The 26,881-nt window shown below is 44.1% G+C and overlaps 1 protein-coding gene across 3 annotated transcripts in view; it reads right to left on the minus strand.

Moving 5' to 3' along the window:
• Positions 1-26,881, minus strand: part of CACNA2D3 (calcium voltage-gated channel auxiliary subunit alpha2delta 3) — an 806,557-nt gene that overhangs the window by 425,025 nt on the left and 354,651 nt on the right. For all 3 annotated transcript variants that reach the window (XM_059663265.1, XM_059663266.1, XM_059663267.1), the window contains exons 6-9: positions 25,782-25,913; positions 16,170-16,230; positions 15,926-16,076; positions 4,913-4,987 (exon numbers count right to left, since the gene is read on the minus strand). In XM_059663265.1, the coding sequence (XP_059519248.1) occupies positions 4,913-4,987; positions 15,926-16,076; positions 16,170-16,230; positions 25,782-25,913 (419 nt within the window). The remainder of the gene's footprint in view (positions 1-4,912; positions 4,988-15,925; positions 16,077-16,169; positions 16,231-25,781; positions 25,914-26,881) is intronic.

Raw genomic sequence — 26,881 nt, forward strand, 5'->3', positions numbered from 1 at the left:
TGATGCTCTAACCAATTGAGCTACCTGACCAGGGCTAACTTTAAGTTTTTCTATTTATACCCCAAGCTGTATTAATTTTTTAAAAATTATTTTTCAATTACAGTTGACATACAACATTATATTAGTTTTGAGTATGTAGCATAGTGATTGGACATATATATATGTGTTACAAAGTAATTATCCCAATAAGTCTAGTACCCATCTGACAGCATACATAGTTATTACAATATTATTGACTATATTCCCTATGCTAAACTTTATATTCCTGTGACTATTTTTATTACTGGCAATTTGTACTTCTTAATCCCTTTCACCTTTTTCATGCATTCCCTAACCCCTCTCCCATTTGGTGACCATCAATTTGTTCTCTCTATAAATCTGATATTTTGTTGTCTTAATTGTTTTGTTTTTTAGATTTCACAGATAAACAAAAAGCATTTGGTAACTGCTTTATCTGTCTGACGTATCACTTAGCATAATATCCTCTACATCCATCCATATTGTCACAGATCACAAGACTACATTCTTTTTATGGATGAATTATAATATTCCCTTGTATAGATATACCACATCTTGTTTTCAATGACACTTAGCCAATGATACATGTATGAGGGGTTAAAATCCAAAATATATAATAAAATTATAAACTTAACAACAACAAAAACAATCTGGTTAAAAAATGGGCAAAGGATCTGAGTAGACATTTCTTCAAAGAGGTCATACAGATGGCCAATAGACATATAAAAAAGATGCTCAATATCACTAATCAACAGCTCTGTTAATTTTTGCTTCATGTGTTATAAAGCTCTGCAGCTTAGTCCAAACACCTTTAGAATAGTTATGTCTGCCTGGTGGATTAATCCTTTTATCATTCTGTATTTTCCCTCACTGTCTCTAATAATTTTTTTGTTCTGAAGATGACGTTATCTGAAGTTAATATAGTCACCCTTATTAATGTTTGCATTGTATACCTTCTTCCATCCTTTTACTTTCAACATACCCATGTCCTTGTATTTCAAGTGAATTGGTTGGATTATTTTTTATCTACTTGGCCAATATCTATCCTTTAAATCAGTGATGGTGAACCTTTTGACCTCGGCGTGTCAGTATTTTGAAAAACTCTAACTTAACTCTGGTGCCGTGTCACATATAGAAATTTTTTGATATTTGCAACCATAGTAAAACAAAGACTTATATTTTTGATATTTATTTTATATACTTAAATGCCATTTAACAAAGAAAAATCAACCAAAAAAATGAGTTCGTGTGTCACCTCTCACACGCGTGTCATAGGTTCGCCATCACTGCTTTAAATAGTGTGTTTATGTGAAAGATAATTAGCTAAGGCTTAAGGTTGCCAATTTATGTCTTTTTCCTCTTCATTTCCTCTGAATCTCATCCCTGTTTCTCTTTTCTAAATTCCTATGAGTTGCTTTATAAAAAATACCCATCTTTTCTGTTTTCTTTATAGTTGCTCTAGTTATTAAAAATATGTAATTGTCCCAGTCTACTGGTATCAGCATGTATCAATCATATAAAAATGTAGAAATTAGATTCCTTTACCCTCCATACTTTAAAAATATAATTATTTAAATTTTGCTTCAACTATCAATTATGATTTAAGAATCTCCTGAGAATTATGAAAGTCTATTATACTTACTCCTATTTTTACCCATTCCAATATTCTTTCCTTTCTGCAGTTTCAATTCTTTTTCTATTATTTCCTTTATGTTTGGAGAACTTCTCTAGCCATTCTTTAAGTGTTGATTTGCTGATAACAAATTCTCATAGCTTTCAGTCATCTGAGAATGTCTTCATTTCCCCTTCATTCATAAAATATATTTTCACTGAATACAGAATCCTGAGTTGACAGTTCTTTTCTTTCAGTATTTGAAGAATACTATGCCACTTCCTTCTGGTCTCAATGATTTCACGCGAGAAAATTTACTATTATTCAAATGAGTAATTTGAGTAACATGTCTTTTCTCTCTGGCTGTTATCAAGTTTTTTCCCTTTGTCTAATTGTATTTAATATCATATGCCTTGCCATTGACTTACTTGGGTTTATCCTATTTGGAATTTGCTTAGCTTCTTGAATGTATATGTTTATGCTTTTTATTAATTTGGAGTTTTCAGTCAATACATCTTCGAACATCTATCGAGTTCTACTTTCATGACCTGGCTGCTTCCCCTTTCGTTATTGTCCACATGTCCTTGGGACTCAGTTCATTCCAGTCCATTTTCTCTCTGCTGTTCAGATTGGTTAATTTCTATTGATCTATCCTAACGTTCAATGATTTTACCTGCTGTCATCTCCACTCTACTAGTGAGCTGATCCAGGTAGCTTTTTATTTTGGTAACTGTATATTTCAGTTCTATAATTTCCAGTGAGTTCTTTTTTATCACTTCTATTTCCTTGATGAGATGTTTTATTTCTTTGCTTGCTTCAAGAGAATTCCTAACTGCTTGTTGAAGCAATGGATAATTTCAACATCTGATTCATGTCAATATTAGCTTATGTTGATTGTCTCTTCTCACTCATATTATGATTTTTCTAGTTCTTGGATGACAAGGAATGTTTTATTGCATTCTGAGCATTTAGACTATATATTATGAGACTCAGTGTTATTTCATCATTTTTCTTAACATTTTGTCTCTGTTGAAGTATAGCACAAAACCATGTGGGTATCAGTGGGATGGAAAGTCAACTCACTGTTCAGTCCCACTGAAGCTATGGAGAGTTGTCTAGAGTTGCACCATTGGTGTTTGGCTGAAATAGGAAAGGTGTTGTCTCAAAGGTTTTCTTGGATACACCACCCTTCTCCTGGTCATTTAGCTTTTCTTGAAACTTGTGTGTGTGTGTGTGTGTGTGTGTGTGTGTGTTGTGTGTGTCCATGTGTGTGTGTCTTGCTGGTTCAGGAGGGAGTCATCTGGATTGCTCTATTTGGGTCATATGGGAATCAATACGGAAATCCAGGGAGCTTACCTCCATGTCATTAGATTAGGTCATGTACAGGGATCTATTTGTAAGGGGGAAAGTCTAATTGAAATGTGGCTACTCAATACTGGCAGAATCAGAGTCTGGATTAATTTTTATATTCAAAACTACTCCCGTCTTCAATACCCATACAATCAAAGAGAATTTTAAATAAATTTTTAGCCCACCTTCTCTAACAAGTTTTTTAATCATAAGACTTTGTGTCTCCAAATATCAAACTGGCTCTGTTCATTGGGAAGTTACCTAAAGAAAGGCCTTAATCGTTTGAAGCATCTTTCTTAAAAATATATTTTTATTGATTTCAGAAAGGAAGAAAGAGAGAGGGAGAGAGGGAGAGAGGGAGAGAGGGAGAGAGGGAGAGAGGGAGAGAGGGAGAGGAGAGAGAGAGAGAGAGAGAGAGAGAGAGAGAGAGAGAGAGAGAGACGGAGAGAGAGAGAGAGAGAGAGAAACATCAATGATGAGAGAGAATCATTGATCAGCTGCCTCCTGCACAGCCCACACTTGGAACTAAGCCTGCAACCTGGGCATGTCCCCTGACCGGGAATCAAACAATGACCTCCTGGTCCATAGGTGGTTCAATAACTGAACCATGCTGGCCGGGCTGAAGCATCTTTTCTATTTAATGTCAAAAGCACCATCACTGGACACCTATCTGAGGTTTGGAAATATTCCAATGCTCCTATATCGGGGAAGGGATGCAACCAGACCCAGGCAAAGACCAAACAAAGGGAAAGTCCCTAGGAAAATTCGCTTGTAGGTTTATGTCATTTTTTCCTACCATAGCCTAGAAAATGGCCATAAACCAACATTCCCCGGAGACACTTTTTCTTTGATCAACAATGTACCTGCTCCTTTCTCCTAAGAACAAAGCTTGCTATGGTATTTCTTCCCCTTCAAATTGAAGCTGGGATGTCAATTCTGGTATGTTTTCCTTCTCACCTGTGTTCTAAATCCTCTGTCCTTCACTTCCGCAGAGATGCCCAACTGGGTGCTTCTACCCCCTGCATCTTAGCACCAGTGTCACTCCCATTTGGGCCAGGGAGTCTCCCCGCCCATGCACAGTGCCTCACAGAGGCCTACCTTGGCCACTGTCCTCGGCCACCTCATAGGTCTGCACTCCAGGGCAGGTACATCATTTTATTGTATCTATCAGGAAGTTACAACAAAACAAATGTGAGCAACAGCAGCTATGAGTCCCAGGAGGTATGACATTGTTGTCATCGCAGCTACGCCTTCAGCCTAAATAGTCACCTGGCCCTGTAGGAGTAGTATTGGTAGCAGTGGTGGTTGTACTAATTTAAAGATGGCCAAAAGGAAATAATATTTATTTTTATAGAAATCTATTCTGGCTGTTTTCCTAGGATGTTCCAACTGGCAGGTGAACTTCTACCTCATTTCTTAAGGTACTCCTTTAACCTGTCTTCCTTTTGTTCCATAATATTTAGGGGGCAGGCAATACTTGGAGCATTAAAGATACAGCAAAGAGCAGACATCATCTCTATCCTTGTAAAGTTTACCTTCTAACCTGGGAGATAAGTTACCCCAATAGCTACATCAACAATTATTTAATCAATTATATTAAAAGCAGTAATAATATACCAAGCGACTTAAATTTTCTTTAAAATCTCAGCAACAGTCATATTTTTCCAATGGTGTCAACCCAGGTGCCAAGCACAGCAGAGGATGTGCTTAGAGCAAGAGAAAGAGAAAACCAATGCAATTGTTTCAGCATTAGCAAGCATCTGAAATCCATGCGATCATTGTATTGCCATGATTTCCTCCTGCCTCTTCCTAACTGTTCACACACAGGGGTTCTGAGGCTCGCAATGAAAGAGCAGAGCATTTGATGAGTTTCTAAAGGTTAAGACATAATTATTTTAAGTGATGATGTGCCCGCCCAGCAGCAGGCCTTACCTCCTTGTTCGTCCTGTCGGCTTGCACCAACGTTCCATTCAGGCAAGGTTCCACGTAGTGAAGCTCCTCGTTATACTGCAGAGGGAAGAAACAGCCAAGAGGAAACAATTAAGCATTTAAAGGGTCCAATGTAATAATTTAAGGCTACAAACGCACCAACAGAAAAGCAGCATGATCACAGGCTCAATTCATTCACGTAAGGTGGCTTTTCCAATTCGTGACCCTGGAGAAATCATGCTTATGTGCCAAAGACGGCCTTGATTCTTTTCTAGTTTGAAGAAGAAACTTCTCGAGCACGTGTTGGTCTGGCAGTGTTCAGGGTGTACAGAGTTAAATGATAATCCTTCAGGGGTAGCTCCAGATATGGGGGCTCTCTGTGCATGGCTGACAGCACACGGCCCATGTGGGATCTAAAGGGCGTCCCAGACTTGGGCGAATAGACCTGCAGCTCCTGCCTTTGGCCTCATGGAGCCAGGGAAGCACGTGTGGGTCACAGGTGTATGAGGCCAGAATTGAGGAGAGGCCTTGATGTTCCCTGGGCACTCTGGGGGGCTGTGCAGGTGTTGGCCATGACATTACTCATGCACAGTGACACCACCTTCCACACAGGCCAATGCCTGCCTTCCAATCATGCTTGATCCCAGAATACACAGAATAAGACCATTTGAGTTTGTCCAAAGCTCACAACTAGGAAGTAAAAACGTGAGTGTTCTTCTCTTCATTTCTCTTATCCAGCATGATTCTCTGCACTGTAGCTAGACTTGTCCTTCCAAACTATAAACCGGACTATGTCATCTCCCATCAACCCCATTCACAGCTCCCACTGCTCTTCAGATGAACCTGCCCAGGCCTTGGCAAGGCTCTGGACCCTGGCATCTGCTGACCTTCCTAGCACCTTAACTCAGTAGTCCTCCCCCATGAACTCAGCACAGCCAGCCCTAATCCTCTCACTCTGGCATCTGCTGGCTAACTCCTGCTCATCCTCCAGCTCAGCTCATTCCTGCCTTCACTGTAGCCCCTCTCCTGAATCCTCCCAAGTCCTAGTTACCTGGTGCCTGGTTCCCTCACCACAAGGTGGGGCCACATTGCAAGAATCCATGTCTGATTTCTGTGTGTTCCCTGTAACAGCACAGGGCTGAGCCCGCAGCAGGTGCCCAGGAACAATTTGTTCAATGAGAGTGTCAGGGCACTTTTTCATGGACCAAAGGCCTAGCCCAGCTTCCTGAGGGAAGGAATGAGAACCATCTCACAGGCCCAGATCTCATGCAAAGTCTGGCTAAGGAGTTGGACTTTAAGCTTGAGGGCACAGAGGACCATGGAGGACTGTGAGCAGGGGTGTGAGGGAAATAAAGTGATGAGCCTGGGACAACTGCTCTGGACACACTGCAGAGATGACTCAAGAGGACCAGACCAGCAGCTGCTGCTACAGCTATGGAGACTCATCGGGTTCCAAGTGCTAAGGTGCTTATAAGCAAGTCGGAGTAGTGATCATACTAACACTTCATCTAGACACAGGCTAGACTTCATCCACATGACATTTCAGCCTCATGTGGGAAGCCCTTCCAATTGCTTTCCCTTCACAGATAGGGAAACTGGGGCAGAGCAAGGATGACCAACTTGTCCAAAGTCATACGTAAGGGGTGGAGTCCAAATTCAATCCCAGATAGTCTAACGGTTACCGTTAGACTCTAACCCAGGGGTCCTCAAACTACGGCCCGCGGGCCACATGCAAATACAAATATTGTATTTGTTCCCGTTTTGTTTTTTTACTTCAAAATTAGATATGTGCAGTGTGCATAGGAATTTGTTCATAGTTTTTTTTTTTAAACTATAGTCCGGCCCTCCAACGGTCTGAGGGACAGTGAACTGGCCCCCGGTTTAAAAAGTTTGAGGACCCCTGCTCTAACCTCACAGTCTCTGACTTCAGGATGACCACGCCCCCAGTGCCTCCTCTCTGATCCCCAACCCTCTATGTTTATCACCAATCTGGCTTTTGCTCCTTCTTTAACCTTTGTTCTTAGTGTAGACATACAAAAGCATTTGAAAAAGTATAGCTCCATGGTCTTAGAACTTAGATATCTTCTGGTGAAGGATGGAGGAAAAAATACATTCATGCAGTTCTGAAATGCGCCATTGACAAATGGGAGCATAACATTTCATGACCAAATAGAACATCATCTCAGGATCCGTAAAGAGAGTGCACAGTCCAACCTGAAGAAGAGCTTCCCCAAGGTTTTCAGTTCATATTGGACTGAAGAGAATAAAACAGCCCTCCCCGCTGCCTCTACCTCCGCTGTTGACTTATTTGGTTCAGGGTGACAATATGTCTATTCCTAAAGCCTAAAGCATAACAGCATGAACCAATCACAGCTATCCAGACCCCTCTGCTGGATGCATGCCTACATAGCCTATCTTGCCGCGAGGGTTGGTCAAGTGACTCATTTTCAGCCAATGAAACCTGAAGGGGTAGTTTTCTGGGCAGTTTCAATGAATTATTTTCTCCTCTATATCCATGCCTTCTTTCGCACTTGGGATGCTCTTATGCAGTTGCAAGTCATTTTGTAACCATGAGGGGACAAGATGAAAAGTGGAGAGCGAAGTTCAAGGAAGACAGAGTGGGAAGGGAGCCAGTGTGGGTCCCTGAGGACACTGCTGAGCCACTACTGCTGCCGGCCCTCAGGCTCTCCCCTGAGAATAGGAGATACCTAGATGCTGCAGCAGCCTTCAGTCAGTTGTTTAATAACCTGCAGCCAAAAACTTTCCAACTCCATTTCCCAGATAAATGTAAACACTTCATCTGTGTTCTGCCTAATACAAACTCTCAAAGTTGATTCTTGTGGTGTACACTCTGAGCTGGGAGTCAGGATACACATCCAGTTCCCACCTCTGCCATGTACTCACTGTGTGGCCTTGGGAAAGTCACTAAACCTCTCTGATCCCGGATTCTTATGCATAAGAAGGTGCTAATTCATCTTCTGTTTATCCTCCAGGGGTCCCTGTGAGGATCCAATGAGGCAACAGACCTGAAACTGCTTTGCTAATGCCAAGGTCTGTGCCTGTGGGGGGCCGCGGAGAGGACTTAAAAGTAAAGAAGACCAAGAAGTTCTCGCCCTCATCAGGGAGGAACATGTGCAGTAATCAAAACCATGCTTGCCTTCGCTGTGTGAGCTGGGGCCACAGTGGAGGAATCTGCTCTTCTGAACCCCCGCCAGCTTGTTAGTGGCATCATCCAAGCTTGCAGTTGACTAATTTCCCTTGACTGCATCAGGATAAAGCTACACTGAGCAATCTGGTCTGCAGCACCAAAGGGAGCTGGCTCAGCCGTGTGAAGGAACGGTGCAGCCCAGGCAGCTGTGCCAGGGGGCCCGCTGGCTGTGCGAGCTCACCACGCTACCCCGGAGCTCCTCCAGGGGACACCAAGGGTGTCCTGCCTGTGCAGCTGCTTCCAAGCTCCCAGCTGCTCTCTTTCACTTCCGCGTTTGTATGGATGTCCCCTACATTTCTACTCTGTGATGTGGGATGGCCATATTAATTCACTACTCCAGACCTGGGCACCTCAGCGCTATGAATGGTTCTCCTGCATCCTTACTTAAACAACCAGAGAGCAATAGTCTAAGGCAGGAAGGATGCACGTGCACATGGTCACTGGCAACACGGGGTCTGCTTCTGTCGTTTGCTTTTTTGCCTTCCCACTGCCAGGATTGAACCGAAAGAGAAACTCGACCAATCCCTTTTCCCCCAGAGCTGTACATTGCTCCTCAAACTTCTGGGACGTGGGTAGAGTCTCTTAGCAGAATGGCAGGGGGACCAAGCAACCCTGGAGATGGTCCAGCCAGCCCACCAACCATACTGTGAGGAGATGGGCAAGCACTTTCTCCCCTTAAAGAGCTCAGAAACAGCCATATAGACTCAGGGCCTCAGCACTGCTGGTTTCCTTCTCCTGTCCTCTTGTCTGATTGGATCCCCTCCTCTGATTCGCAAAGGCTAGGGCAGTAGGAACTAATGCAACTGAGGCAGACAGGTTGGGTTCAAATCCTGGCTCTGCCACACACTAACTGAGAGCCTTCGGGTTTGTGTTGGAGAAATTGGGGATTGAACTGAACCTCCCCCTGATCTCATGGTGAAGATGAAATGAGATGATTCAGTAAAGACTCAACATAGAACCTGGCATATAGAAACAGAAAAAATGTGTCTGGCACACATGCACAGAAAGAAAGAGACTACCTTTGTGACTGTGATGTGTGTTCCATGGAGACAAAGACCATCGTGTACCCTCCAACCCCTGCTGGCACTTGCTAAGTAGGAAGGGATGTGGGGGGTGACGGCAGTGATCCACTCTGGGGAGCATCTCACAGACCCCGGACCTTCTCTGGAGAGCACAGACCCCACTATTGGAGAGAAGTGCTTCCTCAGTAGGCACATGTGACTGTCTCAATACCTGAGACAGAAATCACCCGGTGTGTGGCCACACGCTATCCCTCTCTGTGTCACTTCTGAACCCTCTCGGTGACTCAGGTTTCCGACAGACCGAGAGCCAATACAGTGCAACCACTCACTGCCCAATCCCCTTCCAGGAAGGCATTTGCTAGGGTACCAACCCTTTGTTCCTGTGTTTGCTCAATGAATATTAACTAAGCACCTGCTATGTGCCAGGGACATAAAATACTGGCTAAATTTCCCCATGATCATCACTGTGGAGTGATCATGAACCACTTTTTGTTCCTGCTTTCATCAGTAAAAGAATATGCTCATTACATCTGAAGATAATGTCTGCCTTTCTTTTCAGAATAAAATGTGCTTATCTGTGATACTGCAGTGATCCATCCAAAAACAAAAGCAGGCTTGAGATAAACCCCTGATCTCCTTCAGTCTTGGACTATATCCCACCAGTCTCTTCTCGCAGGAACTATGCCTCCCTCTCCTCTGTGCAACCACCACACTCTACCCTTTGACACATCACCATCCTTTCCCTTTCTGTTGCCCAATCTCTGTAAGCTTTCCCACCGTCTCCCATTTTAAAGATACAGCCAACTCCTCAATGGGAATTTTAATGATGATCTCAAATAGGAAGGGCAAGTTTTAAGTTGCATTAAATGAATGGCCAGAACATTTTGGAGACAAAGAACCAATGAACAGGATTCCCCCACCAAGATTCAAGCAGTTCCAGCATCGGTGTGCTACCATGTTCCACGCTGATTTGTGTTGGTCACAGCTCAGAGGCCAGAGAATGGAGAACAGCTAACTGGGTTCTGGATGATTCTGAGGACGCTAAACCCTGCTTCATTTTGGAAGCTGGACTTGATCGATGAAATCAATGGAGCTTTCAGGCCTAATAGATCATCAGTCGCCTAAAAAGGAGAATGAGCGAAGACCTGGGAAGGTGGAGACTTAAAGGGACCCTCTCAACGCCTCCTGTGCAGCTGAGACCACTTCCGCGTCCATTGTCTCCAAATGACATCCAGTTCCACGCTGTGGCTGACCACACTTGCTGGATCTGGGCTGACCCTCTCACTCCAGGCCCCTTTCTTTCCGTCACTCTCCCATCCACCTACTCTGCCTCCTACAGTCACCCCGGCCAAGCCTGCATCTCCTGGGATGGAAGAGGAGTTTCTACAATCTGCAGGCAGTGCTTTCCTCCTCAATGCTCCTTCCTCCTGCCCTGCCTCACTGCATATGTCTGGTTAATGGCTAACTCTTGTTCACTTAGTCATCACTTCGGCCAAGAAGCCATCACTGAATCTGCAGTTGGTTGCGTGCCCCAGCTCTGCTCTCCCAGCCTCCCTTGCTGCCCCTCTCAAGACTGCACTGACCACGCTACTGGGAACACCTGCCCCCTGGTGGCTCCCACACCAACCCTCACAAAACATCAATGCCCACTGCTTAACTGTTAGCACTCAACAGTGTTTGTGGAATGAATAAATAATCAGAACAAAGAAAAAAGAGGCAAAGTTGTAGAGAAGTTTACTGACAGAAAAGAAGAACAAAGCCTAGAAAAAAAGAGTTGACATTGAGACAAGAAAAGAAAAAGAGAGGAGAAACTCTACCTTAAAAAAAACAGATAAATAAACAAGAAGGAAGTATGTGGGGATGTTTTGGAGAATCCCAAATTCCACAAAAACCCCACAGAATTAAAATGCTGGCATGCTCATATGACACAAGAAAACTGATGTGGAATTGCTGGAATGCCATTAAATACTTTTATGGTTTTATTGGTGCCCTTTTGATTAAATAACCTTCAGAATGAAAATGTGTAGGGATTATGTAACGAAGCAGATGAGCCCACAGTATTTTCACCAACACAAGGAATCCCAGGGAGCTTTTGCATTACAAAGCTTCTTGTATAATTTGAAACACAACTGGACATAATTAGTAGAATAGAACAAATGAGCACTGAAAGAAAATACCATCCTCATACTTTTAATACGGAATCGATTACTTTAAAAAGCAAATCCACAGCAGGCAACGCACTGGAGAGATGGTTTGAAAGAAAATTCTGCAAATTAAAACCAGGGCACAGAAAGTTCTGGGTTGAACTAACAAACGATGCTCTTCTCATAAACACGGGCTATAAAAGGCATTTAAGCAGATTTAACAATATCAGCCGGTTAATACTGTATTCATTTAATGCATGGCTTTAGAATCCTGTAAAATCATTTTTCAAATTTTAGCATCTGACAAAACAGAATTAGCACCCTCATTTCTATGATAATATTGTTCATTTAATGCATGGCTTGGAGTTCGACTTCAAAGTGAATCAGAAAAAGATGCCTTTTCTCTTGTCGGAAACATCTCTTCATGCACCAGTGGCTGGACCTTACATTTTAGCTTGGAATGCACAAAATCACTCTCACATTTCAACTGTCCTTTTATAATTCAATCATTTAGTTCATCAGTCTTAGGTAGATTCTGTAATACTCAGCCCATGAAAGCTAAAACCATTTTTAATGTCATCTTTTCATGAGTATTCTCTAGCAAGACCTGGATTGAAAGCTTCTCCAGATAATAGAGATAATACAGAAGATGCACTTAGCAATGAACTTAATGCAAACATGCAAAGATGCCCGGAAGGGCCAAGGAAAGCCGCTTCCACCCTTTCAACCTTACTCCTCCTATCCTCACGATTGGCACTGAAAATCAAAGCGTGATGATGAATTAGGTTTGTGCAAACAAATGCCCACAATGCACAAGGGCTTCCATCACTGAAAATAAAGACTGTTTTCTGTACTTTCTCTCTAAAACACTGACATTCCTCCTCAAACATCTACCCGGCAAGCAAGAGAAAGCTGACAGTGCAATGAAGGGTGAGGTGATAATGTCCTCTCCCGTAAATGAAACCCAGCCCGCAGAACAAGGAATTCAGACAGATTGGCAGGGCATTCTCAAATTTTTGATGGAGCTTCAAACATTTACCCCCTTGCATGTACAAGAGCCTGCAGTGGGGGGGCCCCTCTAGACAGAGGTAAGTGACTGTTTTAGACAGACGGAAGAAAAGCTTGCACCATATTACTGTAGCAATCGTGCTACTATGGAAACAGGAGAAGGTGATGGAGAAATCACAACAAACAAACCACCGCCACAATGTGGCAAGGCCAAATTGGTAAAATGCACTTCAGTTGGGAGAGACAGTTCAAGAGAATGAAAATAAAGATTTGTCAATTACCAACTGAATATTAAAAATGCTCAAAATGTTGGTGTTACCAACTGAATGTTTGTGTTCCCCTTAAATTCCTATGTTGAAGCCCCCTGATGTGGTGGCATTTGGAGATGGGGCCTTTGGGAAGTAATTAGGGTTAGATGAGGTCATGGGGGTGGTCCCTCATGAGGGGAACATGCTCTTATAAGAAGAGACATGAGAGCTCGCTCTCTCTCTCTTCCCACAGCCCCCCAACACACACACACACACACACACACACACACACACACACACACACACACACACACTTCTTCCCTGAGCACATACAGAGAAAAAGCCATGTGAGTATACAGGGAGAAGGTGGCAGTCTACAAACTAGAAAGGGGATCCTCACCAGAAACCAAACCCTGCCGGACCTTGATCTTGGACTTTCTAGCCTTTCGAACTGTGAGTAAATAAATTTCTGTTGTTTAAGCCACTCAGGCATATTTTGTTATGGAAGCTGGGGCTAACCAATACAGTTTCTAAGTGTGTAAACATTACATCCTACTTAGTGTATTCCAGTAATACTAACTATGGGCATGTCCTTTGGTATAGCAATTTCACATCTAGATTTTACTTAGTAGAAGCACAACGAACCCTGCAGAAATACGTGCAGGAGTCCATTCACTGTAGAAAAGAGATCAGTCACAGCGTATGCCCAGCAAAGGGGATGGGTTAAAAAGTTAGTGTCAACTACAGGTGACAGAATGCCCTGCTTTGCAAATACACGTGATTACAATATGAGTTATAAAGGCAAGTTGCTGAATATTCTATAAAATGTGATTTTATTTTTGTAGAAAAGTTATGTATATATGTTCATGTATGCAGAAAAATTTGAAAGAATATGTGCCAAATGAAAAGGGAATGGGAACATTTCTGAATTGTTTAAAAAATTTATATATATTGTCTATATTAAAAATAAATCAATGTGGAAAAGTTATTGTTAAGTAGTGATTCGTTTTGTGATCTCAGGCTTTTGATATAAATCCACTAACATATTTGGTCCATTTCTTAATCCTTTAGGGAAGCAGAGTTCATGATTTTACTGTAGAGATTTCATGTAAAAATGTTCCAAGTATCTTTCTAGTTACTGAAATAAGTATGTATATAGTCCTAATGCTGATCATTTATGTTGAAAACTAACAAAGAGATGTGTAGGGAGGATTAATGGGATTTCTTTATATAATGGGACAATTTGGGGTAAAAAATAACTTTTTTTCTTAAGTGATCTATAATAACTGGCATGTCTACTTTTAATTATCTTAATCACCCTCTTTTCATTATTGAGTTGACACTGTGTGTGTATCTTAATGAATTTACAGAGATTATTTCAATCGATTGGTTTTGTTAACAGAACAATAAATTCTGACTGATAAGAATTCAGGATGTAATTAGTTAGCTCTTCTTATTATGCAAATTTCTGATACTTCTGTAATGAGTAATTAAAGATTAATAAGAAAGATAGTCCCGAATTAGCTGCTTCTTATCTGTAAATGCTTCAGGATGTGTGGGGATCAGGCTTCATTTGCATATTCTCAATGACTGGTAGTTAGACAACTTCTATCTTAAAGTCTCCTGGGGGAAAAACCCTGCCCCCGGCCATGGAGTTTCACAGGAAGGTGGCTGAACCCTCAACTCCATCCTCTTCACTTCTGCTCAGGAAGTGGGAGGTCAAGCCAGACTGTTTCTGAGTCCTCACTGTGCCCCTTTCTCTGGGTAGTGATCTTAAGCCAATCATTTCTATCTCTTGGTGCCTTTGTCTCCATGCCACTTAGCACAGAGCTGGGAGAGGATCAATGATGGAATCCACATAAGCACTTAACAGGGGCTTGCACACAGTGGGCACGCTGTGGAAAGCAGCTGCTGGTATTATTCATTCCATAAATATTTAAACTCCTACTATTTGCCAGGCACTGTTCTAGGCACCAATGACAGTTTAATGAATGAACAAGACTAACCCCTACTTTCATGGAAGCTATGATTTTCTTTCTTTTCCCTTTCTTCTTTGGGGCTTTGTAAAATCTGAAGCTCTAAATCATGAGGCCCTGTGGTTGTGTCTTTTGCTCAGAGTCCCATCACAAGCACACACAGGCAGGAGGACACTCAGTCAAGCAAATAAAAGAGGGTGTCATGCAGGAGGCTGCCAGAAGTAGGGCCCCTTGAGGACACATTCTGCTCAGGGGCTCGGGGGAGCCCAGCAGACAAGAGCAACAGCATTCTCACAGCATGGTACACCGCTCTTCAAACAGCACCCTCCCACTGGCCGTGGCCTCCTGTGCCCTGGCCCAGGGAATCCGGGAGCACCCTGTGGGCCATGTGATTACATCGGCTTCACGGCTGGCTGGGGGATGACCAGACTCAGTGGTTTGCCCCCAGATGCACAACTGTTTGTGGCAGAACCGATTCAAAACTAAGTCCCAACTCCAAAGCCCAAGCTCCGTCCCCCTCACCATGCTGCCTCCCTGCCTGCTACATGCCCTCCACCTCCCAGATAGAAGTGATGAGGCCAGCCCAGGTGACCCACACAGGAGCACCTGGGTAAGCTCTCCAGGAGAAGGACCAGGCTCACTGCGGCTACGCTCTTTGGGAAAAGAGTGACGGGGACATAAAGGACCTGACGAGAATCACACCAGAGAACTGGGGAGGAGATGGAGATGCGCAGCTGAATCGGCTCTTGCCAGAGAGGACGGCACTGCCAGGCTTGGCTCCTGCATCTCCCACTTCCCAGTGCTGTGGCCGCAGCCCACTGACTAACACTCTCTCAATCCAAGCAGCTTTGTCTGAGAAAATGCCCAAACCACCCGGACCACCTGGAGTTGCTGTGAGTGACAAAGAGAATGCAAATATGAAGAGTAAAGAAAATGGCACACAGTAGGCACTTAATAAGTGCCACTTTGGTTTCTGAAGATGAGATAAAGTGTTCTCTGAGTCTACGACTGCTCTTCACTTTTTCCTCATTTTATCATCACGATTGTTATCACTATCGCTGTCATCAGATCAATCCAGCTTAAAGTTAATTCCCACAGGAGAAGATCTAGCAGTTTAAGGAAAACCTTGCCAGCTCTAATTCTGCAGAGGCTGGCAACCCAGGAAAACCAACCTCGTGCTACCCTTCCAGCAGCAGCTGTCTGCATGGTTAGGAGAGCAACTATGCTCACCAGCACCCCAGTCTCCCAGAGCCCCTCCGACCTCACCACTCACTGAGCTCAGAGGGGACTAACCGGTCCTCATTCTGGGCATCTAACGCTATACATACAAAAGCAATAAGACTGAACCGTTGCTACTAAAAGATCAAAGGAACCCGAAGTGCACAGAAAGCACAAAGCAGCCGCACTCACAGCGATGATGTTGAAGAAGTCATCGTCCCCCAGCGTGTCCAGAATAGACGAGACCGTCTGCTTGGCGATGGTCAGGCGGAGACCTTTCATGCTGCCGCTGACGTCAACTAAGATGACCACGTCCTTCGGAGAAGTCGCTGCCTGGATGTACCTAGGTCAGGGGAACACACAGGGAAACTGAATCTTGACCCACTCTGCAAGTTTGCCTTTTAAAAACTAACTGAGAGGTTTGTCCATTTCCTACCATTTTCGGTTCCTGCAGTCAAAGGCAATGACTCCATTCTCATCTGGTTCCCATTTAATCCCTAGAAGAAAAATGGAGTTATAAGAAACCCAGAAACTTCAAATATTTATTCATAGCACTTCAAGGCTGCTCTGCTTTGCTGACTGAGTGGACAGGGTGAAAAATCACATGTGAAGACCAACCCTGGAGCGCATCACGTGCTCCGTCGCCCACTCTGGGAGGGTGCTGCAGGGCTGCCACAGGACAGCGATTAGCCTGAGTGCACTCCTGCCAAGGCCCGCTGGCGGTGGCACTGCCTTGAGTAAAGCGCTGTCCATTGAGGAAGGACGGGGTGCAGCCCCTTCCATGGCTAAAGATAAAGTTAGCCAAGGTCGTTTCTCACTGTCCCTCAAATTGCTGGACGTGGGGCATCATTCACAGGTCTCTGGGCAAGGTGGGCATATCCCTCGACTTGGGTCAGTTATGCCTATAGTATGGGAGGTAGCAAGCATTTGATATATTTCTATCGCAGAATATACACAGGTCTGTTCTTTCCTGACTCCTGTTTTTAAAATCAGGAATTTTGGCCTGGCTTTAAAATAAAATAAAATAAAATAAAATAAAATAAAATAAAATAAAATGGCCCTAATTGTGCTGTACAATGAAGTGTGAATTTCAAGCTTAGAGGCCTGGAGAGCTTTTCTTAGATGTAAATGGGTTAGCTTCATGGTTTGCAGACAGTTGACATTCTCTGTTTACAACTTGGTTTTTAAGAATAAAACTTTTTAAAAAAAGTTTTTGCTGCCTAAAAATAAGATAGAAAATCATTGTTTTCAACTCTCAGTGGTGCTCAGAGATGGAGGATTTGAAACACAGACTTTGGAGTTCAGAACACTAGAAAAATTATTTTCTATGAGGAAATCATGACTCAGATTGTAGCCTTGAGAGTCTCCTTTCCAATTAATAATGGCCAGCCTTCCGGACCACACGGGACTCACAGGCATGTGCTCAAGACAACGCCCCTGAGTTATTACACAGATAACTCTGAGATGGCAGTTTGTAATCCAATGAGTCATTTTGTTCTTGTCTTCCTTGTACCTACATTTCCCATCTGCAAATGTGCCTAATTTAATGAGTTCCCTGTAACAAATCAGAAAAAAGTATGAGAAGCCACTGCCAATGGAAGGCCATTAGGTAATGAAGATAAAATAAAGCTGACATGCTATTGTACACTAAAGGACAAGAATGCAATTTGTTTTAAAAACATCTGACACACTGCTTTGTACAAAGCCAAGTGCAGCCAGATTCATACAGTCTTGACACATTTGCAATTATATCCTTGGTGAGGCTAGGTAATGTTCCACACAGAATTGGTTTGAGTCCAATCTAAAGAGAATTTATCTTTTAATGTGTTGACTCATGGTAGGCGGTCAGTGTGTGTTTCTGGAGTTGAACTGTGTGTAGTGTGCTTCGATGGCGAGCATGTCTGCCATCCACCCTCCCCATCGCTGTGCTCTACCAGAATGAGAACATGGTCAGTTGGCCCCTCCTGCCCAGCATTTAGGCCTGGGCCTGGGGGACAGGAATTGATGCCACCGCATGCTCTCCTTTGGACTGAGTTCATTTCTCTGCAAGTGGGATTGTCCTCCTCCTAGTCACTCTGACAAGTGAAGGGCAGACAGCAGAGACTAAGAAAGGTGGGCCCAGCCCCTCCTGCCCTCAGGAAGCCTCACATCTAGCAGAAAAGCAGACACTAGGTATGAAATCACAAGAACCAGAGAAGTCAGGGAGGACAGTACCTGAGGCTATGCTAGTGTATAAAGGTGGCTCTAAAAGGAAGGAGGACCTGAGGCTATGTTAGTGAATAATGGTGGCTCGATACCTGAGGCTATGTTAGTGTACAAAGGTTGGCTTTAATCCTGAAGATGAAGGAGGCTCTTCAAGCTGAGAACAGAATGATGGCACATTAGGGCTGAGGTAACAAAGGCCTACCAACTGGGCGGCTTGACAGGAGTGTATGCTCTCACAGTGATGGGAGACAGATGTGCAACATCAAGGGCCATGGCCCCTCTGAAGGCTCAAGGGAAGAGTCCTTCCTTGCCCCTTACCTTCTGGTGGCCTCGGCGGTCCTTGGTGTTCCCTGACTTAGAGCTGCATCTCTGCAATCTCTTTCTCATCTTCCCACGGCTGACTGCCCCTGTGTCCCTGTGTCTTCTCCTCTTTTAAGGACACCAGTCACCTTGGATGTAGGTCCCACCCAAATACAGTATGATCTAATCCCAACTTAACTAATTACATCTAAGAGACCCTACTTTCAAGTAAGGTTACATTCCAGGGCTCCAAGTAAGCATGCATTTGTGGTAGAGACACCATTAAACCCACTAATGAGTTAGATTCATGAAACCTAAGTGAGGAGTGGCCACAGGGTGAAGAAGAATACCCCAGTTAGAGAGACCAATGTTTGCAAAGGTCCTGAGGCTGAGAAGAGCACGTCAAGTTCAAGGAACTGAAGGAATGCTGGTGTGGCCGCGCCCAGTGCACAGACGTTTATGCAGAGGAAAGAGCCTGGTAGCAGCAGGAACCTGAGGCCCGGGCTCTCTGAGTCAGGACATCAGTGCACACTGAGTGAGGATGCAGGCAGTTCTAGGTACCGCTGCCCTGGGTGTAACAACAAAAGTCAACCTGATCTCCAAGTCCGGACCAGATGGGCTTTGGGGGGATCAACTTGCTCAAATCTGACCTTTGGATCAAAACCTTCATTTCACAGCAGGGAATCCAAGGTTCTCCGAGTTCAATAGCTTTCCCTGAGATTTCTAGTAGGATGAGAACTTCATGTACAGGCATTTTCCTAGGGCGTCCCATGAGAAGTTCTCCAGGACGTTGGCATGAGTTAAGTGAATAAAAATAAACCGGGAGGGACATCTGAGGGCCTTTAAGCTGCTTCAGCACATCCTGAATCTCCAGGACTGGAACGGCAGGGGCAGCATTCACCAAACTAATTTGACCACTGAGCCCCTTCTCCCCAAAACAGTCTCACAACAAAATGTTTTAGGAGAGGAAGTTCAGGAAACTCTATTCCAGATGGTACCATCTCCCCAAGGACATATCTACTTTTTAGTATATAAGTTTTTGCTCAGGTAGATATTGTGAAAATATTCAAGTAACTTCAAATACCAGAGATAATAATAGTGGGCTCACTGACATGCAGGGAATTTTGTGATGCAGGGAACTGTCTGTTAATCAAGAACTACCCCCATGAGCCACATAACTTCTGGAAGTGCCACATGCCTTTGGGGACCCACCCGGGCTGGATGGGACATGAATCTCCAGGCAGGAGGAAGGCTGCAGCTCAGTAGACTTAGCTGCTTCTCCCTGGGCCTCGCGGCTTCACGAGCAGCGCCAGTGACTGCCAAGCTGCCTTCCTCAGCTTTCAGAGGACAGTCTCCAGAACATTCAGCACATCCTTGAGGTGAGACTCAAAATAATGTCAAAATCTCTACTGCAGACTCCAATGCTCAAATCTGACCGAATGTAAAATATTGCACAACATTCATATACCCCCATAGCTGGTCCCCCGGAGTCATTAAAACTAATATTAGAGTGAAATTAATTTCATCTAAAACAACATATGACTTCATGTTCTCCTTTAGCGCATGCAAACGAACAGCAGGGCCAAGAGAGCAGAGCCTCATGCAGCCTTGTCTGAAAGCTGAGCCACATGCTGCCAATATAATTGCATGTGACAGAAAGGTTTAAGGCAGTCCAACAGCACTAAGAACTACAACAAAGAGCGCAGTACACTCCAAATATCTTTTTGGCCTCTCAGTTTATTTCTGCCCTCTACCTCAACAAAGGGTATCTTTGCCCATTGCTTTTCTTCTCTCCTTAAGGCCAAGTCCTTTCCCCAATACTGCCCTGGAGCCGCTAATGACATCCAAGACATCTGCACAACCCCCCACCTGAAAAAACACTAACTATCGCATTGCAACCTGGGATTTCTCTTCCCTATCTGAGAATAAAAGCCCAGAAAGATGATGAAAGAAAGGAAGGAAAATCAATAGGTAGCAGATGTTGGTTTATCCCTAACTGGGTAAGTTCTGCCCAATTCCTTCCTCAATATTGTTTATTCAGCACCAAATCTTAAGTTTAAATAAATACCTCCCAATATAACTTCAGATCTAAAGTAGCTGGTCTACAATGAAATGCTAGCTTAACATGATTGAGTTGTAATCAAATTTGGAATGTCTTCTAAGACAATCCTCGAATATCAACCACATTTCACCTACTGCTAACCCTTGGTGAGGAAGGCGGGCAAGAGAAAAAACAGAAAGTAACACTGTGCAGGGAACCTACTCTTGACGTGTTACCAGCCAACAGCAGCTTGCAGAGAGCTCTTTGGTTATCCAACCTTGTAGAGAGCTCTACAGTTAGCCATCCGTTCCCCTCCTCGCAGCTGTACTGGGAACCAGCTTTCACCTTCGTGTGGCCCAGAAATCATGACAAAGACCAGAAAAGCAGTTCCCTTTGTGATCATCGAGCTCCTACTGGAACAATCTCCTGAGATGAGGCTCTGGGATGGGGAGAGTCTGATACTGGGGAAGGAACTGAGCTGCTTATCATCATGCATACATTTAATTGTTGTCTGTGTTTGATTAGCTACTGATCTGTCTATGATATATTTAAGGACAGCTACAAATGACTGTCAGTCAGCCATATCATTGTGGACAAAGGGAAGAATTGGCCAGAACACGAAGGATGGATCAGCACTGAAGGCCCCACCCAGGCAGAAACTGGGACACACACAGGATTGTGAAATCATGAACTGACGAGGCTCTCAGGATAGACTCACTGTGCAGGTATGACTCTGCCTCCTGGGAGGTGATGAGCTTGGAGATCCCTTTTAACCTTAACATGGTGGTCATGAGGCATCATGAGGTAAACTACCAACAGAAGAGGGCACTCAGTGTCCCGGACTTGGTGGATATTGGGATAGAAAGGACAGAGACTTGGGAGGACTTGGAGAAGAGGGAGCAATGGAGGGGGGTGGCAGAACTCTACATGGCTCTAGTCTACACTGTGTTTATGCCCATTCCCTCCTCAGTCACTCAGTCCCTCAGACAGAAGCTAGTGACCAGTTTCCCAGAGAGGCAGCAGCTCTATTGTTCCTAGGGAGGGAAGGCTGCTAATACCGGTATGATAGGGGATGGTAGATGTGCTGAATTTTGATCCACTGAGTGACATATCCATTTAACAAATACATACTGAATACCTACAATGTGATATTCTTGGTGCTGGTGACAAGTGATGGACAAAACACATGGCTCTGTCCTCCTGGGGCAGGTATCCCAGTAAAGGAGACAGGGATTGAAAGCCTGATGCCTCAGGACCGTAGGCCAGAGTTCATATTTTATAGGGTAACAACCACCATGAGAGCAAACAAAAAAAGAGGTGGTTGAAGCATTAACACCATTGCCAACTCCCTTTGATCCTGTTGGTATGTCCTGGGTTAGTCAGTTCATCTCTTGGCCTCTGTTTTCTCATTTCACAATGGGCATTGCAGGAGCCCCAGCTCAGAATATCGTTTGAGGGTTAAAGCAAGCAATGCATGTATGAGCAGCCAGCAGAGAGCTCAACAAACAATGGCCACTATCACTATCATCAGCAGGAGTGTTACATTCACAGCAATCCCAAAGGCTCTCAGGGAAGAAACTGAACTAAACAGAGCTTCACTAGCCCTGAGTAAACAATTCTGCAGAGCCCAAAGGCCCTTTAACAGCAGTTTTGTTGTTGTTGTTGTTTAGAAGAGCTTATCTGAAGTTCCCTGTTCAGTGAGACCCTTTTGTAATGTAGACACTAAAAGGCAATGCCAGTAGTATCTTGAAAACTGGGCATCAGATCATACAAGTCCTTTTCTACAGAGTTATACTATTCAACACAGTAGCTACTAGCCCCATGTGACTATTTCATTCTACACTTAAATTAATTAAAAGTATAATATTCAAGCCAAAACCGGTTTGGCTCCGTGGATAGAGCGTCGACCTGCGGACTGAGAGGTCCCAGGTTCGATTCCGGTCAAGGGCATGTACCTGGGTTGCGGGCATATCCCCAGTAGGAGATGTGCAGGAGGCAGCTGATCGATGATTCTCTCTCATCGATGTTTCTAACTCTCTATCTCTCTCCCTTCCTCTCTGTAAAAAATCAATAAAATATATTTTTTTAAAAAAAGTATAATATTCAAATCTTAGTTCCTCAGTCTCACTAGGCACATTTCAAGTTCTCAGCAGCTGCCTATGGTCAGTGGCTCCCACATAAGACACTGGATACAGAGCATCTGGGTGGTCACAGACACTTCTTTCAGACAGCACGACAGAACTGTTGCCACCTGCCCATACACATAAGGGATACTTGTGGAGGCCTATGTGAAGTTATGCAGAAGTGGACAACATCATCACAGGTATGCTTCTAGGCTAATGCTGACTAAAATTCTCCTTCTAGAAAGAATTTCTTTTCATCTCCAGAGATGGGATTGTGCTCCTTTTCTGTGATCCCCCAGAACCCTCTATTTCCCCTACCTTAGCATGAAACACACTGTACCACAACGGCCTGTTCATCTCTCTCCCCATGGTGGTCATTGTCCCTTCATTTAGGCGCCCACTCCAGGCAAGGCCACAGTATCCTCACCAATCCCCATGGTTTCACTTGACTGGCCCTACCCATTGTCCAGTGTCCTGGGTTTCTCATGTGGGCACATGACCCAGACCAGGCTAATCCTTGGACTTTCACCCAAGCTATTGAGATAGATGCTGTCTCTTCCCAGCACCATAACTGAAGAATGACCCTGCAAGCCCGCGGCCACGTTCTCCATTGCAAGATCATCTGCCAGGGAAAGAAGGTCAGAACAGAGGAAGGTAGAGGTGAAGAATGAAAGCAAATAGTCAAAATCCAAATGGCATTGCTGACTTCTGGGATCTGGCTGCGCCTCAAAACTGCACAACCCTTGAATTTTGAGTTACATGAGCCAATAAATGTGCCCCTTGCTGGAGCTAGTCGTAACTGGGTTTCTGAATCTTTCAATCAAAATACCCGGTGAATGCATGTCCCAACAAGAGGGGCCTGCACAAGGGCCGAGGCCTTTTCTGTCCAGTTCCCCATTTTATCCTCAGGGCCTCACACAGAGCTCAGAACAAAGCAAGAACTCAAGATATATTTTTGTAAGAATAAAGAAACATCCCTTCTGCTTAAGAACATGCATGCTGATAACTGGCTTATAGTATTATATCACTCCACACATGGAAAGATGCATCATAAAAAGAAAAACATCCTAGCAAAAAAAAATGCCCCTGGATCCTTTTTCCAATAATCATGTTACGTGCTCTCTGTTCAGAACTCAGCACTGAGTGACCGTGTGACATTTATCAGGCAATGAAACCCCTTTTGAGGACTGTGACCCATGTCTACATTAACATAGAAAAGATGCAGAAATTTTACAAAGTCAAAATTCTGCTACAAATGTCATAAAAGAACTATAAGCATTTCTGAGTCAACTGCTCTGACTGATGAAAACCTTGTATTTAATTAATCTCCCCTATTATATAAACTCTCTATTAGAATTCCCTTTTATTGTAGACTGAATGTTTGAGTCAAGCCCCGCCCCCCCCATTCATATGTTGAAGCCCTAACCCTCTATGTGATGGTATTGAGAGGTGGAGCCTTTGGAAGGTAATTAGGTTTCAATGAAGCTATGAGGATGGGGCCCCATGATGGGATTAGTGGCCTTTTAGGAAGAGTAGGAAACACCAGAGCCTCTTCTCTCTACCATGGGAGGACTCAGGGAGAAGGTGGTCATCTGCAACCCAGAAAGAGGGCTCTCACCAAGAACTGAGTGTGCTGGTACCTTGATCTTGGCCTTCCCAGCCTCCCTACCTATGAAGGATATATGTCTGTGTTTCAACCTTTCAGTCTATGATATTTTGCTATGGCAGCCCAAGATTATTCATACACCTTTATTTTCAAATTTCCTCATGACCATAGTTTGAGGGCTTCCTGCTGGTGGAGACAACAGATGACCTCTGGTTTCTTCTTATCTGCTCCACTTCAGCCAAATGCCACATGGCAAGATGATGAGATGTCCTTGTGGCTTCCTCAATGGATCAGCCACCCACCATGCTTTCATTTCAGCAACATCTGTGTGAAATTTACTCTCTGTTGAGTGTTTCAAAGCAGACTGCAACTTGGCGATACTGGAACTTTAACAGACCGCTGTTTATTATAGCGTTATCTTTAATAAGATACTTATTGTTTAAATTCCTGTGAGCTCCAGGAGGAACATGCATTCCCTGCTGAACACAGCTCTTGGGAAATGGTGAATAATCTGGCAAAGCAGACATTGGCAAGCAAGTCTCAGGGGACAGATGCTGTGTGCGAGGCAAGCAGCTCCTCGGGCGGAGGCTGGCAGTCTCTGTGCCTCAGAGCGGGAAGACATCAGGTGCCTAGCCTTACTTAATGAAAACATAAAAGACTCCACTTAATTGCTCCAAGATTATGCAGGATGTTTTTTCCCCCTTCTTTTAGGTTGAGCTTGTTAATTTGTACAGCTGTGTTGCTGGCACAATTGCAGCCTCGAGTCCTGTTTTCACAACTTGTAAGCAAAATTAAAACTTCCCTTTTTAATTAAAATTCAAACCAAGCCAGAGTTAAATTCCTATTGCAAAGTAGAGGCCTGGGAAGGCTCCCAAATGAACACCTGCTTCACGGCAAGATGGCCAGACTCTGACAAACGCACTCATTGGAAGGTGCTGCTAGTGGCCCCTAAGGAGGTTCCCGACATCCGTGGTGCATTGGCCATTTCGGCCCCTTCTTCCAAGGGCAGTTGGCTCCAGAGGGGGAAAACTCAAATTCAAATTTGCCATTTCCTACACTTTTCAGTCAGAACTTAACTCCTCCAATGATGACTTGTTTCTTTCCCCGATGATAACAATAGTAACAATAATAATAACAACAACAATAATAATAAAGGCAAACTCTTGTGAGGAAGTTTAAATACCGTATGTCTCACACCACCATTCCCCACTTTGGGCAACTCTATGAATGACTGTATTGAGAAAGATGCCTGGTGCATGTGCACGAGGGGGTGCAGATGCCACATGGCCAATCCTATCCTGCACCTGACGATAGATTTAATAGCTTTTTAATTGGCACATAGTTGACATGCAATATTATATTAGTTTCAGGTGTACAACCCAGTGATTCGACATTTAAATACCTTACAAATGATCACCGTGGTAAGTAATAAACAAATGTCACCAAATAGTTACTGCACCACTACTGACTGTATTCCCTAAGTGGTCCATTACATCCCCATGACTTACTTATTTTATAACTGGAATTCTGTTCCTCTTAATCCCCTTCACTTATTTTTCCCATGCCCCTACCTTCCTCCCCTCCGACAACCATCAGTTTGTTCTCTGTATCAATGAGTCAGTTTCTGTTTTGTTTTGTCTGTTCCTCTGTTTTGCTTTTTAGAACATTTCATTTTCTCCGAAAGGAAGGGGGACCAATTTTAACCGCGGACCCTAAAGGAACATATCACATGTCCCTTTATCTGAACCATAACCCTCCATGCAGGATACTCACCTGGATACTGCCGGAAAAAGCCCTTTGCACTTCCAAAGTACTGCCATATGAGAGACGGGTCACGGTCAAAGTTATCCACAAAAACTTTGTTTAGGGATTCAGACCAATAAACACCATTGACAATTGCTGGGTCTGGGGGGAAAAAAGAAAGAAAGAGAGAGAAGATGTTACAAACCAAAGTGAGAGAACCTGGCTGGCATTGCATAGCTGGCGGTGACCAGCAGGAGGCCACCTTGCAGAAAGCCACAAAGACAGTGACAGCCCCTAGAAACTCCATACATCAGGGTGTCCCCATCCTGCCCTGCGCGAGTCCTCCAGCAAGTGGGAGCCCTCCCAATGGCTCCTTCCCTGAAAGACACATCCCTTTATTCTCATGTGGCCCACAGTTCTCAAGGGAGCAGAGAGACCTTCATAGCATTTTTTTACACTTTCCCCCCTCCTGAGTCTGAACTCAGCTTAACAATAGGAAAAACGTGTGTGTGTTTTTTCTCACTGCAGTTACCTCAGCCAACACAGTCTCCTTCAAATTCTCTCCACCTCAGCCCTAGAAGTTTCCTTTTTTTTAAAATTGGAATTGTGCAAGTAAATCTCTCCACTTCTTTTGATCAGCAGCGTGCGCACAGGAGGGAAGGCACCACCTCGCTGCGCTCTTCTGCTGGACTCCTTTGAGCGGCCTGTGGCAGAAACTCCAAAAACGTATGGATTGGTGAAGAGAGGGCTGGTTGGCTGGATGGGTGATTAAAACGAAGATTACAGACAGCTGTCTACTCTCTGACCCGCTATCCCAGGAGCAAATCCCTCTTCCTCACCCTGGGCCGCCCAAAGATAACCCCTTGTCCCACACATAAGAATGGAGGGCAAGGGCACTGAAGGAGAACGGACAAGGTTTCTGGCATACTGGTGGAAGCAGGGTGGAGCAGCGAGGATGTCATGACTGTCCACTCTTTGTTTTTTTAATCTCTGAAACTCCTGTTTCAAAATGATACCACATTAAGCAACATTCCGTTCTAACTGGGGAAATAATTGCCCAGTCCCAGTCTGATGAGGGTAAGGCTAACAACAGGATGAGCATATTAATAACTACGGAGAGGACAGGCACT

This window comes from Myotis daubentonii, chromosome 14 (assembly GCF_963259705.1).
Source record: "Myotis daubentonii chromosome 14, mMyoDau2.1, whole genome shotgun sequence".
NCBI lineage: Eukaryota > Metazoa > Chordata > Mammalia > Chiroptera > Vespertilionidae > Myotis > Myotis daubentonii.